The 14,675-nt window shown below is 40.7% G+C and overlaps 1 protein-coding gene across 2 annotated transcripts in view; it reads left to right on the top strand.

The window, feature by feature from the left end:
- The window catches only part of lmf1 (lipase maturation factor 1), a 469,834-nt gene that overhangs the window by 55,761 nt on the left and 399,398 nt on the right, over window positions 1–14,675 (top strand). The window contains exon 3 of one of the 2 annotated variants that reach the window (XM_068002920.1): window positions 4,133–4,143. In XM_068002920.1, the coding sequence (XP_067859021.1) occupies window positions 4,133–4,143 (11 nt within the window). Of the gene's footprint in view, window positions 1–4,132; window positions 4,203–14,675 lie in introns of both variants that reach the window. The other variant, XM_068002921.1, reaches the window with a different exon arrangement.

Genomic DNA, 14,675 nt, shown 5'->3' on the forward strand with positions numbered 1-14,675 from the left:
ATTGATGAAAAAGTAGCAGTATACCGCACCCGATGTTTGGCTGTCTTTACATTCTGTTCCTTTTCATTTTTTTGTCGACTCGAGAAAAATTCAACCAAAGATTTGAAAAGAAGCAAACTATAAGGAGAGACATACACATCAGGCTTGTTCACTCATCCTGAATAGCTGATAGGTCCACTCCTCATTTCAGTAGAACCTCAATTGAACAGCAATCCATTGTCCACTCATAATTGAAGTACCACTCTGTGCTCCAGTGCTGAAACACATTTAATCTACTTTCTCTCCTATTAAATTACTGTTGAATATGAATTCATTCATGTTATATAAAGAAATACAGAAACCTGATAAAATGTGCATCATTCGTAACTTAATAGTGCAACTTCCATAATCAACTGTAAATTATTTCTGAGTGATCTTGCAGTAATGATGGTTTAGATTTCTACTCTTACAATGTGAATGTTGTTACGGGATAGATTTTCTGGCTGGCAAGATCGTTACAGTACGAAGTGGGCAGGGATCCATATTGCTGGATCCCTATTTGAATCACATGGCTTAATCATCATACCCAGTCTAAAATGCACTTGCAGATTCTGTAGGAGCTTCATTTTAAAATGGAAGTGGTATTTAAAAGAGGCTGCATGCAATTCCCTGATTTTCTTGTGAAGAATGTGCTGTATGCTCACCTAGTCTGTAACAAAAAAACAGAGCAATAAAAATTACTTAAAGCCATACTGTTGGAATTTTCATTGCTGTAACCTAATTTCTTAAAATGTGTTTTGATTTGCATGTTCCTCTATTTAAATTTTTTGGAGATGTGGAAGAAGAGGATGAGAAGTTGATTGTGGGGCAGGTTCGTTTGCAACAGAGGCTGACTGCCGTTACTCAACTTTACTCACACAGACCTAGACAATTGTAAACAATTTTACAACACCAAGTTATAGTCCAGCAATTTTATTTTAAATTCACAAGCTTTCGGAGGCTACCTCCTTCCTCAGGTGAACGATGTGGAAACATACCTACCCAGAAGTGTACGAAGAAATCTACCTTCATAGTTTTCATTTCACCAGGGAGATAATGACTGACATCTGTTACCTGCATTAACAGGTAACAGATGTCAGTCATTATCTAACCTGGAGAGAGCATCGACAAAAGGGGAGGCCTTGCCAATGGTTGTGATAGTCACCACAGCACTGGACTTTTATTCCTCTGGCTCCTTCCAAGCTACCTTAGAGAACATATGCAACAGGGGTAATGGGTGAACTGAACTTAATGCAGAATAGGGTGTGGGCGGCAGAGTTTTGGGTGCGCTGAAGTTTATGGCAGGTGGCAGGTGGAGGATGGGAGGCTGGCTAGTGGAGCATTGGAATAGTTAAAACTGCAGACAAAAGCCTGGATGAGGGTTTCAGCAGCAGATGGGCTGAGGTAAGGCCAAAGATTGGTGAAGTTATGGAGGTGGGAGCAGGTAGTCTTTGTGATGGAGAGGCTAGATGATTGAAACCTCACCTCGGAGTTGAGCAGGACGCCAAGGTCACGAACAGTCTGATTCAGCATGAGACAGTGGTCAAGGAAGGGGATGGAGTCAGTGATCGACAAGTTGTTATAAACCCCTCGGGCCAATCAGAGGGCAGTTATAAGTAGCTATAATCCCCTGGATTTACTGGTTGATGAGTGAACAGAACACATACACCTGACTAGCATCTATCCCCCAGGCAAACATTATCACATCTTTATCCATTGCCCTTTTTTACTTCTGAAAGTACTTCTCTGCATTCTCAATTATATATTTGAAACATGCAGCTTCTTGCCTCGACACCACCTTAGAGCAGATGTAAAATTTTTTGGAATTTTCTGCTACGTGTGCTGTTCTTTTAATGTCAGGACCCTGCTCTGTTACTGCTTTCAACTGGCTTTTGCCAGTTGAAAGATATTAATTACTTTCTCCATGAACAGGTTATAGTTAGAAACTTTTCCTAATTGTCCTTTGGGAAGACAAGGTCAGTATAATGTTATACAGTTGGTTGATTAGATCTGTTGAACAAAACGGCAGTGTTGGGGGTAAGGGGAGGGGAAGAGAGAAATTGGCATTGCTTAATGATGCATCTTAATATATCGTAAACAATTTTACAACACCAAGTTATAGTCCAGCAATTTTATTTTAAATTCACAAGCTTTCGGAGGCTTCCTCCTTCGTCAGGTGAACGATGTGAAACATCGTCAGGTGAACATCGTTCACCTGACGAAGGAGGAAGCCTCCGAAAGCTTGTGAATTTAAAATAAAATTGCTGGACTATAACTTGGTGTTGTAAAATTGTTTACAATTGTCAACCCCAGTCCATCACCGGCATCTCCACATCTTAATATATCAGTAAAGTTTGAACAGTTGCTTTATATTGGAAATTATGTCCTGTATCATTCAACAAAAATAGGCAATTGTATTTCCTTAAATATAAGGGATAATGAAACCTGCTCCAGACTTGTAATAAATCGGAGATTTGTCTTGTTTCAAATCGTAAAAGACTTGATTGTTAGTATTTCTTTGGAGAATTTGTCGATTGGTAGTATTGTTGATAGCGTTCTCCGTTATGTTTTGAAGCCTGTCTTTTTTTCTCTCAGGGAAAGTATACATCGATTCACTTGCTAATGTAATTTCAAAGGGGTTTGCCTGATCATGACAAGCTGGCCAGTTCACTGGGGGACGGCTATTACCCATTGCTTCAGAGGTGCTGTTGCACAGGAAAACCTGCCAGGTAGTTCCTCTGCCGTTTGAACATTGCTTTGGTTGTCAGGGTTGTTGTTATTGGAAAAGTGTATATTTGTGTTATCTTCTTTCTTCCCAGTTTAGACTTAAAAAGGAAAAAGGAGATATAACTATTGTCCCATATCAAGGTTGCTTCAGTAAATCTCTGCTTTGCCAGGCAGGTAATGAGCTGGGGCTTGCAGAACATTATGTACAAGTCCGATTTCATGTGTACTTCGCCTTGTGGGCACCTGGTCTAAATGAAGAGTATTACTTCCAAGATCATCTAGAGTTTTGAGACATTTGCTATTTTGAACAGGGACTTCAAGTAAAGCTTTCTAATTGGTGTTTTCTCTTGCGATTGTTTAATTTTACTTGACACATTTGATTCGTAGTTGTAGTCTGAGTCATACGGTCTGTCATTGTTATTTGTTCAACCATGGTAGAGATGGAGAACGTACAGTGAAATTATGACCTGCAACATTTCCAGTATTTAACTCATCAGTAAAAAGGTTTGTTGTTCACTCTGGGCTCACTATCGCAGATCACTTTTTGGTTCATAGGAAGCATGAGCTAGCTGTGGATATGGACTTTTTTGTTGTGTGTGAGAGAAAGTATCAAGAGCATTTCCAAATTGGAACATAGTCCTCATGGTTTCAGAACTTTTAAAGCTGATTTATTTAATTGAATCTGCCCCCTAACATTTCATTTGGCTAAATTGATTTTTAAAATTTTGATAGTGGTAATAATTCATCACCCTCTTAAACTTCTGTTAGAATGTGCAGGTGACATTTACACTATTGGATTTATTCTTGGTGCCTCGTCTGCAAAATACCACACGGCAGTAATTGAGTGACAAAATTATAGATGCTCTGAACACATGTCCCTGCATTCCTTTACCCCAGATGCCATTGTAACTTTTAATGTGCATGTTTTCTTCTTGTAGTCACACAGCTTCCTTAGCTCAGTAGGTGTGCTAAAATTTTGCACCCTGACATCTGCTAGCGCTGCATTACAGTTGCCCACTAGGATGTAAAGGGATTACTGATGTTCAAATTTTCCCTCCCACTATCTGGGCAAATGCTTTATCTTTGCTCACTGCCTACCCCCTCAGTGCCACACTTGAGATTGCGAACCTATTGTGTTGCAAGTTGTGGATTTGACCCTTCATCCCATCACTCTGTGGTACCAATCAATATTTTTTCAAGCCGTGGACACCATTGGCAATGAGATAATGTAATTAGCTGTTACTATTTTCATTTTACCAGGACAGTGAAGCCCTTTTGACAGCAAACAATAACCTTTAAATTCAGTTCTTGTTGCATTATAAATGTACATTGTGCTTTTTAATGATTTTGTTCCAAATACTATTGTGGCTTTTTTTTTGTTTTCCAGGTACTCCTTTGGTAAGTGGATGAAATTTCAGACCCTTTGAAGATCGTTCGGTACTGATACAGTAGAAAGAGTATGATTTTATTTTATAATTCATAACTAATTCTTCACAAAGACAATTAAAATGCATCAGTTGCGATAATGATAAATGATGAAATAGTCCATTTAATGTATTAATAATGCCTATCTCTGGCTCAATAGTGGATGTTAAAGCTATGCAACTAATGAGACTGATTCACAAAAGGGCTTCTTCCCAAGTGACCAGACCACAGTGCAATGCACTTGGTAAAATATTATGTTGATTCTTTGTGTGTTTGAGGTCTGGGATGCTGAAAGCCTCGATTATTAAATGATGATTTTATAACTTTGTTGCATTCTAACTTGTATATTATGTGTGTTGGAGACAGTGGAAATTATGATTAATGTACACAGAATGAATTACATAATGTGATACACTGGTAACGGGCATTCCCTGATTTATGTAGACTCGATTCCTCTAGGGGCTGAGTGCCCTGCTTTCAAATTATATTTGTTTATCTGCGCTATTCATTATTAGGGATCGAAGATCTTCTTTAGTTTCTTAAGGGTATTTTCTGTGGACTGTAAATTGAGATGGGAGATTTTCCAAATAAAACTACTAATGCTCTTAACACATTGTCAATTGGGAGATAGTTCAAATAATAGAAGTCTTGCAAGTTGATACAGGTCCATAGGATATAAATATTTTATTTGGTCAGCCAGATGTCTGACACATGGGGAAATCCATCAAAGTGTCTCAACATCTCCAAACCAAACTATTTACCCAGGTTCAGAGAGCTTAGATGCAGATAGACAGAGCCAAGGTTTAGGGCTCCCCAAATGTGCATAAGAGTACGACTGCCAAATTTGCCAAAGGACTTCTCTTCACTGGCTCTGTGATCTATTTGGTTGAAGGGGTGCTACGACAATACTGCACATGCATGTGTTGACCTTCTTTCTAAGGTTCACAACAACACGCTTTGAGTAAGTACGAGACACTTGATAATGGAGTATACGGAACAGACTTTATTCATCTACAGTACAGGAGTGGCTTTAGGTTTCTCTCTCTTCGAGCTCTCCCAGCTAACTCTGGTAAAATCCACTCTTATACACCTCAGTTTACCAACGTCAAAGGTGTATTTCACACAAGACCTCATGATTTATCTGTTCTTGGATTCTTTCAAGCATCTTCAGCCAGAAGTGCCTAGTACATGATCCATCTCGGCCTCCTCCTGATATCCCCACCATCACAGAAGCCAGTCTTCAGCTAATTTGATTCACTCCACGTGATATCAAGAAATAAGAACATAAGAAATAGGAGCAGGAGTAGGCCAATCGGCCCCTCGAGCCTGCTCCGCCATTCATTAAGATCATGGCTGATCTGATCCTAACCTCAAATCTAAATTCATGTCCAATTTCCTGCCCGCTCCCCGTAACCCCTAATTCCCTTTACTTCTAGGAAACTGTCTATTTCTGTTTTAAATTTATTTAATGATGTAGCTTCCACAGCTTCCTGGGGCAGCAAATTCCACAGACCTACTACCCTCTGAGTGAAGAAGTTTCTCCTCATCTCAGTTTTGAAAGAGCAGCCCCTTATTCTAAGATTATGCCCCCTAGTTCTAGTTTCACCCATCCTTGGGAACATCCTTACCGCATCCAACCGATCAAGCCCCTTCACAATCTTATATGTTTCAATAAGATCGCCTCTCATTCTTCTGAACTCCAATGAGTAGAGTCCCAATCTACTCAACCTCTCCTCATATGTCCGCCCCCTCATCCCCGGGATTAACCGAGTGAACCTTCTTTGTACTGCCTCGAGAGCAAGTATGTCTTTTCTTAAGTATGGAGACCAAAACTGTATGCAGTATTCCAGGTGCGGTCTCACCAATACCTTATATAACTGCAGCAATACCTCCCTGTTTTTATATTCTATCCCCCTAGCAATAAAAGCCAACATTCCGTTAGCCTTCTTGATCACCTGCTGCACCTGCATACTAACTTTTTGATTTTCTTGCACTAGGACCCTCAGATCCCTTTGTACTGCAGTACTTTCCAGTTTCTCACCATTAAGATAATAACTTGCTCTCTGATTTTTCCTGCCAAAGTGCATAAACTCACATTTTCCAATATTGTATTGCAAATGGCTGAGTGCACTGGATGCAACAAAGGCTATGGACCCCTTCAACATCCCGGCTGTAGTGCTGAAGACTTGTGCTCCAGAACTAACTGCGCCTCTAGCCAAACTGTTCCAGTAGAGCTACAACACTGGCATCTACCCGACAATGTGGAAAATTGCCCAGGTATGTCCTGTCCACAAAAAGCAGGACAAATCCAATCCGGCCAATTATCACCCCATGAGTCGACTCTCAATCATCAGCAAAGTGATGGAAGGTGTCGTCAACAGTGCCATCAAGCGGCACCTACTCACCAGTAACCTGCTTGCTGATGCTCAGTTTGGGTTCTGCCAGGACCACTCGGTTCCTGACCTCATTATAGCCTTGGTCCAAACATGAACAAAAGAGCTGAATTCCAGAGGTGAGGTGAGAGTGACTGCCCTTGACTCAAGGCACCAAGGAGCCCTAGTAAAATTGAAGTCATTGGAATCAGGGGGACAACTCTCCAGTGGCTGGAGTCATGCTCAGCACAAAGGAAGATGTTAGTGGTTATTGGAGGCCAATCATCTCAGCCCCAGGACATTGCTGCAGGTGTTCCTCAGGGCAGTGTCCTAGGCCCAACCATCTTCAGCTGCTTCATCAATGACCTTCCCTCCATCATAAGGTCAGAAATGGGGATGTTTGCTGATGATGCCGTTCCAGTCACTATCCCTTTGCACAGCCATCACTTGTAGATCGTTATCAGACCTTAGAAGTAGGCTATATAATTCATCCTTTCTTCTCCCAGAAACCCCGCTGGTTTATTGTTTATCTTAGAAAGCCTGTTGCTCCCATGACTAGTTGTAGTTATACGGGTAAGTTTGATTATTAACCCTTAACTCTCCAACATGTCTAACAGTATACACATTCATGGACAAAATTGTGGAGAATTTCTACGGGCAACTCCCAATCTCCCACTGTATATTCAGTCAAAATCAGCTGAAATCATAGAATCATAGAATGGTTATGGCACAGAAGGAGGCCATTCGGCCCATCAAGCCTGTGCTGACTCTCCAAGAGCAATCCAGCTGGTCCCACTTCCCCGCTCTTTCCCCGTGGCCCTGCAAATTTTTCTCCTTCAGGTACCTATCTAATTATTTTTTGAAAGCCACAATTGATCCTGCTTCCACCACACTTTCAGGCAGTGCATTCCAGATCCTATCCACTCGCTGTGTAAAAAGGTTTTTCCTCATGTCGCCTTTGGTTCTTTTGCCAATCACCTTAAACCTGTGTCCTCTGGTTCGCGACCCTTCCGCCAGTGGGAACAGTTTTTCTTTATTTACTTTGTGTAGAACTTTCATGAATTTGAACACCTCTATCCAATCTCCTCTCAACCTTCTCTGCTTTAAGGAGAACAATCCCAGTTTTTCCAGTCTATCCACGTAACTGAAGTCCCTCATCCCTGGAACCATTCTGGTAAATCTTTTCTGCACCCTCTCTGAGGCCTTCACATCCTTCCTAAAGTGCCGTGCCCAGAATTGGACACAATACTCCAATTGTGGCTGAACCAGTGTTTTATAAAGGTTCAACATAACTTCCTCGCTTTTGCATTCTATTATGAAAAATTGAAGACAAAAGTTTTGGCGGAAAATGAAAACGCATACCAGAAGATCAGTTCTATGTTTTATCAAAGTGGAGTGAGTACCGAACACTGCCAGCATACACCGTTTACTTGTAGAATCTATCTTTTTATATTTGAATTCATATTACAGGAATGCAGCTTAAACTGCTTTGATAATACTAACTAGTAGAATCTTATGCTAACTACATTTCTTAGTTATTCTACCACCAATTAGAGAGTCTCGTCATAGCTGGTTTTGATAAAGTTTAAGAATCGTGATGATTTATTAGTTGTCAACATTGATCTGTTCAAATTCACCGTGCTGAAAGATTCACTATCAGGTTAACTGTTGAAAATCAATAAGTTAGGAACAAGAACTTATTTTACACAAAGGGGTACAGACTCGTAAAATAATTTACTAGATCGTCATTGAAGCAGATAGTACCAGTGAGTTTGAAAGGCAATTGGATGTTTTCCTGGAGTGAGAAAGGGTTGAGGGATATGGTGAGAAGGCAATGGGTGGGGTTGAGATCTGTCAAAATAAGATGGTCTTGCTGGACACAGTCATCTTTCTTTTCCCAAAAAATCTTTTGTTATGGATCATCTCTAAATTACTGGTGTTTATAGATGTTTGCTGGAAATTTTGAAAGTGAACTTCTGTTCACTGTTGGAGTAAAATTGGTCAATATTGTAATTTACAAGATTCCTTTAAATATTTTGAATCTTCTGTCATGATGAAACTGTTGTAATAAATGCTTTAAAAAGCTACAGAGAAAATAATATAGTTGTCCATCAGGATATAATTATATAATCAAATCACTTGAAACAAAAAAGGTAGACCGATTATCTGCAAGTGAAGAGCAGCTGTACTAACACACAACTTGAACTGAATACTGCACAATCAAGGGTCAAGAATTTCCACTGATCCGAGGTCTGGGACCTGCTATTTTTAGGTTCGGACTTCCAGAATACATTCCTTTTAAGTGCATTTGCCCTGTTGATACATAGAAAGAGATGAATTAAAAAAAAAAATTCATTTGTGACTATTAGGAAGTATTGATATAAAGAGCAAGTGGGGGAAAAAAACAAATAAATTATATGAAATGAAACCAGAAAAAGGAAAATGAATAAATATAATCTGGCTAAAAAATGATTTTCATCCAATTATAGGATCTGGATGAGTAGGTTTGTTTAAAGGCTGGTTTTGGACCAATAACTTATTTTTGATCTCTGATTATGTAGTATTTCTTCACAGTGCTAAGTGTGTAGTGGTGTTATTTTTACCAGAAAATGCTTTGTAAAACTTTTTTTGGAATTGCTTCATATTCTTATCTGTGTTGTCTTCTGCCTCCAAACTACTCCGTTCTGATTTCCTCTTTCCTTCACTCTCTCTGTTTTCCCTCCCCACACATCTTTGCCCTGTGGTGAGTTAATTGACCTGTGCTTTGCATTTCCATGAGCAAACTTTCTCGTATTCCCAGCAAAATTCCAGGTTAACTGGCCAGCCCTCGAATGTGGCCGGTGGCTAACACTGTATACTGATCTATTAGCAACATTTGTCAGTCAACAGGTGATTTCTGGATTATTGCCCCTTGCGTATCTCATTCAATTCATCTACAAGATGTGACTCCACTAGGTACCAGGATTATCTATAGGGCCGGGGTGTGAGGTGAACTGAATTCCAAATGCAATCCAAATGATTTGAGTCCAGTTTGGATTACTTCACATGCAAACAGTGGAGGGGGTGAGAGGAGACTACTAATGAGGTATCTATGACTTGCGAGAAAATGTTGGCCTTGACTAGCCTTATCTGTTACACAAACAGTCGATCAAGCCTATTTGTATTTCTCAAGCTAGAATGATGAAAAATAAGCTTGCTTTTAGCTCAGTACATACTGGCTACCATTAGGAATAATACCATTGCAATGCTACTTGTTGCAAATCTCCATTTCTAGCCTATTTGATAAATCACTGTACTCAATCAAAGTATACCTGTGGCTCTTAGTATAAATGAATGAAATGTATAGACTTCTTTAAGTCCATGGCCTGGAGATTCGTTTAGGCCAGTTTTCAAGCGCCAAATAGCCTCAAGGAATGATTGCTGTGCCTGAAATTGAGGTTCGAGGATGTCAAGAAATTGGTCTTTGGGCCTCCTCTGAAGAATCACATTTTATGTAAAACATGTGCAACAAAATCAAATTTTTACCCCCATGTGTTGGAAGATATGGATTGTTCACATTGGAGTCAGGCTAGAGTTGGTTGATCGCATCTGTTCCCATTCGACTGGAACATTAAAGCCATAGAGAATGTACAGCATAGGTTCATCAGGATGATGCTGGAAATCTATAATTATAAGGAGAGACTGGGAATATTTCCACAGCAGCAGGAAAGGCTAAGAGAAAATTTAATAGAGGTTTTGAAAATTATTAAGGGATTTGATAGGTTGAATAGGAGAAAATCATTTCGTCTGTTTGGTGATGAGAGGTCATCAATTTAAGGTTGTCATTAAGAAATTGAGGAGGGAGATTGGGAAAAATGTCTTCACTCAGTTGTTCGCTACAGGGCGAAGACATCATTGCATCTTTTAAGGGGAAATGTCATAAATTTTGAAGCAGAGGAAAATAAGAGCTACGGGGAGACTGCAACACAATGGGGTGAGTTTTAGATTTTTCTAGCAAAGTGCAGACACAGACATGATGGGCCATTTGGCCTCCTTTGGTGCTCTAAACTTCTATGGAATTGCAGCTAACTTTGTGAGAAAGTGGTCAGCGATTGATGCCATGTTTGCCTGCTTTTAAGCTTCTGTGAACAACTAAGATCTTAAACTGCCCCAAACCGAAACAAAATCCCTTTTAAAGTGCAATAGGAATAAAGCCGTAGAGAATTGATAGCACACTGGTGAGCAGTGCACTTAAATGGGAGCACGCAGCTGGTAATCAAAATATGGTAACAAGAAAGCTGATTGTTGAGTGTGACAACATGTTCAAGAATATTACTTACAAAGGAACTTAAGAAATAGCTATGTTTGAAACTGTCAAACAACATGGGTTGGAAGAATGCACTAGTGATGCTTTTCTTGGAATGGAATTAACTTTACCTGCATTCTGTACTCATTAAGGCTCGTTTAATGGGTTTATGCCCCATTGAGGAGTCTGATAAATGGTCTGTCAGTGGAAGATTTTTGTCCTTCAGCTTTTTATCTGGTTCTGTTTACTGTCAGCTAGCCACTCCTACCATCACCTCTGAAATCAATAACTGTCTAATTATTAGTTCTGCTGGCTCCGACAAATTTTGCCATCAGCACCACAATCAATCAGACTTGTTCCCAGGCGGATCCTACAGCTCGAAACACTGCTGGGCTAATTGTCAAGTAATTTGGAACCAACAGACGATTTATGTTCATAATTAATTTTAGTAGGGATTCGTACTGGGAGGAATAAAACTCAAACTCAAGGCTAATGTGTATAGGCCACAGGAAACAATATATTAATGTTACTTTTACAAGTGAAGGATAAAGAAAATATGTACATTACTTCCTATTCAGTTCTGATTATAGCAGAGAAAGGTAGGAGACTTCAGTATCATTTTAACTAGGACAAACACTAATTGATGAAGGGATTAATTGTTTTCACAGTTATGAGTTTGTGTTTTGCAGTAGTTACACCGTTAGCCAAGGTGTAACTTTTGTACTGGGAGCAGATTCTGAGCACAAGGACTGAATGTTGCAATTCTTCTATGATGTGGTTTTAACTGCTAGTTTTAAAAAAAAGCATTTAAGGTCACTCTTTCCCTTTTGTTCACTCAACTATTAAATGCCTTCTTCCTTCTGTGAGGTTAGAAGTATTTCGACTGAAGTGACAATGCTGCAGTGACATTTTTAATGTCACAAGTAATAATGTACTTTCTTTAGCAATGCATTTTTTGTTTCCTTCAATAATATGAAATCTGTTCTACTTTCTAGCCAATGCTCCTGATTTCCCCAGGCCTCACTGCAGGCGAACTTGCTGTGAGAGCTCTGCCAGTGCTGCTCAGAGCCAGATCCAAGGAGGTGCACAAAAGCAGATCAGGAACTATTCTCCCTTCCTTTACTATTGGAGAAGGAGCTGACTGAGATTGACAACTCAACTATGTGTGAGCTTGAACCTGCATCCCACCACTGTGCAGTTTCTAGAATTTTTAAAAATTTGTTCATGGGATGTGGGCATCGCTGGCAAGGCCAGCATTTATTGCCCATCCCTAATTGCTCATGAGAAGGTGGTGCGAAGGAGCCACCTCCTTGAACCGCTGCAGTCTGTGTGGTGAAGGTTCTCCCACAGTGCTGTTAGGTAGGGAGTTCCAGGATTTTTACCCAGCGACGATGAAGGAACGGCAATATATTTCCAAGTCGGAATGGTGTGTGACTTAGAGGGGAACATGCAGGTGGTGTTGTTCCCATGTGCCTGCTGCTCTTGCCCTTCTGGGTGGTTGAGGTCGCGGGTTTGGGAGGTGCTGTTGAAGAAACCTTGGCGAGTTGCTGCAGTGCATCCTGTAGATGGTACACACTGCAGCCACGGTGCACTGGTAGTGAAGGGAGTGAATGTTTAGGGTGGTGGATGGGGTGCCAATCAAGAGGGCTGCTTTGGTGTCAAGCTTCTTGAGTGTTGTTGGAGCTGCACTCATCCAGGCAAGTGGAGAATATTCCATCACACTCCTGACTTGTGCCTTGTAGATGGTGGAAAAGCTTTGGGGAGTCAGGAGGTGAGTCACTCGCCACAGAATACCCAGTCTCTGACCTGCCCTTGTAGTCACATTATTTATGTGGCTGGTCCAGTTAAGTTTCTGGTCAGTGGTGACCCCCAGGATGTTGATGGTGGGGGATTCGGCGATGGTAATGCCGTTGAATGTCATGGGGAGGTGGTTAGACTCTCTCTTGTTGGAGATGGTCATTGCCTGGCACTTGTCTGGTGCGAATGTTACTTGCCACTTATCAGCCCAAACCTGGATGTTGTCCAGGTCTTGCTGCATGCAGGCACGGACTGCTTCATTATCTGAGGGGTTGCGAATGGAACTGAACACTGTGCAATCATCAGCGAGCATCCCCATTTCTGACCTTATGATGGAGGGAAAGTCATTGATGAAGCAACTGAAGATGGTTGGGCCTAGGACACTGTCCTGAGGAACTCCTGCAGCAATGTCCTGGGGCTGAGATGATTGGCCTCCAACAACCACTACCATCTTCCTTTGTGCTAGATATGACTCCAACCACTGGAGAGTTTTCCCCCTCGAGTTCAAGGGGGAAAACTCGAACTATATAGTTTTGTTGACCAGGGGCTGCAGAAACTACTGAGTTTATTCCGAACTGCTGACACACAGGCAAAAGCAACTTTTGAACTGAAGTAAACCTGAGTTCAGTCGCTGGCCTGAGCTGGCTGGAACCAGTTTGAATTAGCTAAGTTTTGTGAAAGACAAAGGAGATGTGATAAGACACAAGTCCTTATTTAGAAAAGGAGTAATGAGGTAATACCACCTAAGTCCTTGGGACAGAGCCAATGAGGAGAAGACACGGACTTGGTGAGCAAGCCTAAACCAACGGGGGAGAGAGACAGCACAGCTTGAAGAGATGAGATTCGGAATAAGAATGAAGAATCTCGGGTGTGGAGCCAGCGAAGACTCCGGAGACCAACCATCGCGGAATTGGAAGAACCTACGTCAGGGACGTAGAGACGACATCGAAAGAGAGAGAGAACGGAACGCCTGGCCAGTGTCAGATCTCCTTTTCGGGTATTAGCCTTTATATTCTGTGACCACTTGGAGTGTCAGAGAAACCTAGTGGGTGTGCGTTTAGATCCTAGTCTGGATATAAAACTGTATAACCTGGTGCAAACTGCATGTCTATATCTAACCAGACGTATAAGCTATATGTGTATGATCTAACGACATGAATAAAGCGAATTGAGAGTTAAGAGAGAATTGACTCTTCTCCTCTTTGTACTAAGCCAGTAACCGTAACCAGTGACCTCTGGTCAACAGTTTAACTTTATAGTTCGAGTAAGGTAAGTATAGTAATATGAAGAATAGGTTACTCTTGTCTACTGACTTATACTTTTAGGGCCTATGAAAATATACAAAATAGTTAATTTTTGAGCACTAGGTAGATCATCTTGATTGAATTTGGGGTGGTAATACAGTGGAAAAATGATCAATGTGCAAGATCTGCACAAAGCAATTGTTTTTTAAGAGTGCTGTGTTTATATTGTATGTGATAAAAATTTAAATTTAATGAGTTCACCACCAGAATGATTACTTAGTTAATTGTGTGACATTCTGTGCTGCTGTGCAGCCGTAGTGGTCTAATTTTGAAGTTGGCCACACTACATTAATACAAACGGCCCACATGATACATGTGCCCATCATGATTTGAAGTTGCTTTCTGTATTTGTTCATGTGGCATTTGAGATTGGGCTTTTGTTGGGCACACTAGCTGAGTTGTTATAATCTGAATGACTGGTTGCACTCAATTCATTGGTTTGCTCATATTATGGACGAGCATATGGTCAGTGTGACAACAGACTGATGCTTGGTTGGGAGTTATAGATCAAGGTCACCAACTAACTACAGTAGTTTCCTCTAATCCTGTAATTAATCCTTTATAATTGGGTTGTAAGATCTGAATTCATCAGAAGTAATTCAAAAGTAGATACAGAGAAACTATTTCCGCTGGTGGGGGAATCCAAAGCAAGGGGGCATAATCTTAAAATGAGAACTAGGCCATTTAGGAGTGAAATCAGGAAGCACTTTTTCCACATAAAGGGTAGTGGAAATCTGGAATTCTCTT

This window comes from Heptranchias perlo, chromosome 22 (assembly GCF_035084215.1).
Source record: "Heptranchias perlo isolate sHepPer1 chromosome 22, sHepPer1.hap1, whole genome shotgun sequence".
Taxonomy (NCBI): Eukaryota; Metazoa; Chordata; class Chondrichthyes; order Hexanchiformes; family Hexanchidae; genus Heptranchias; species Heptranchias perlo.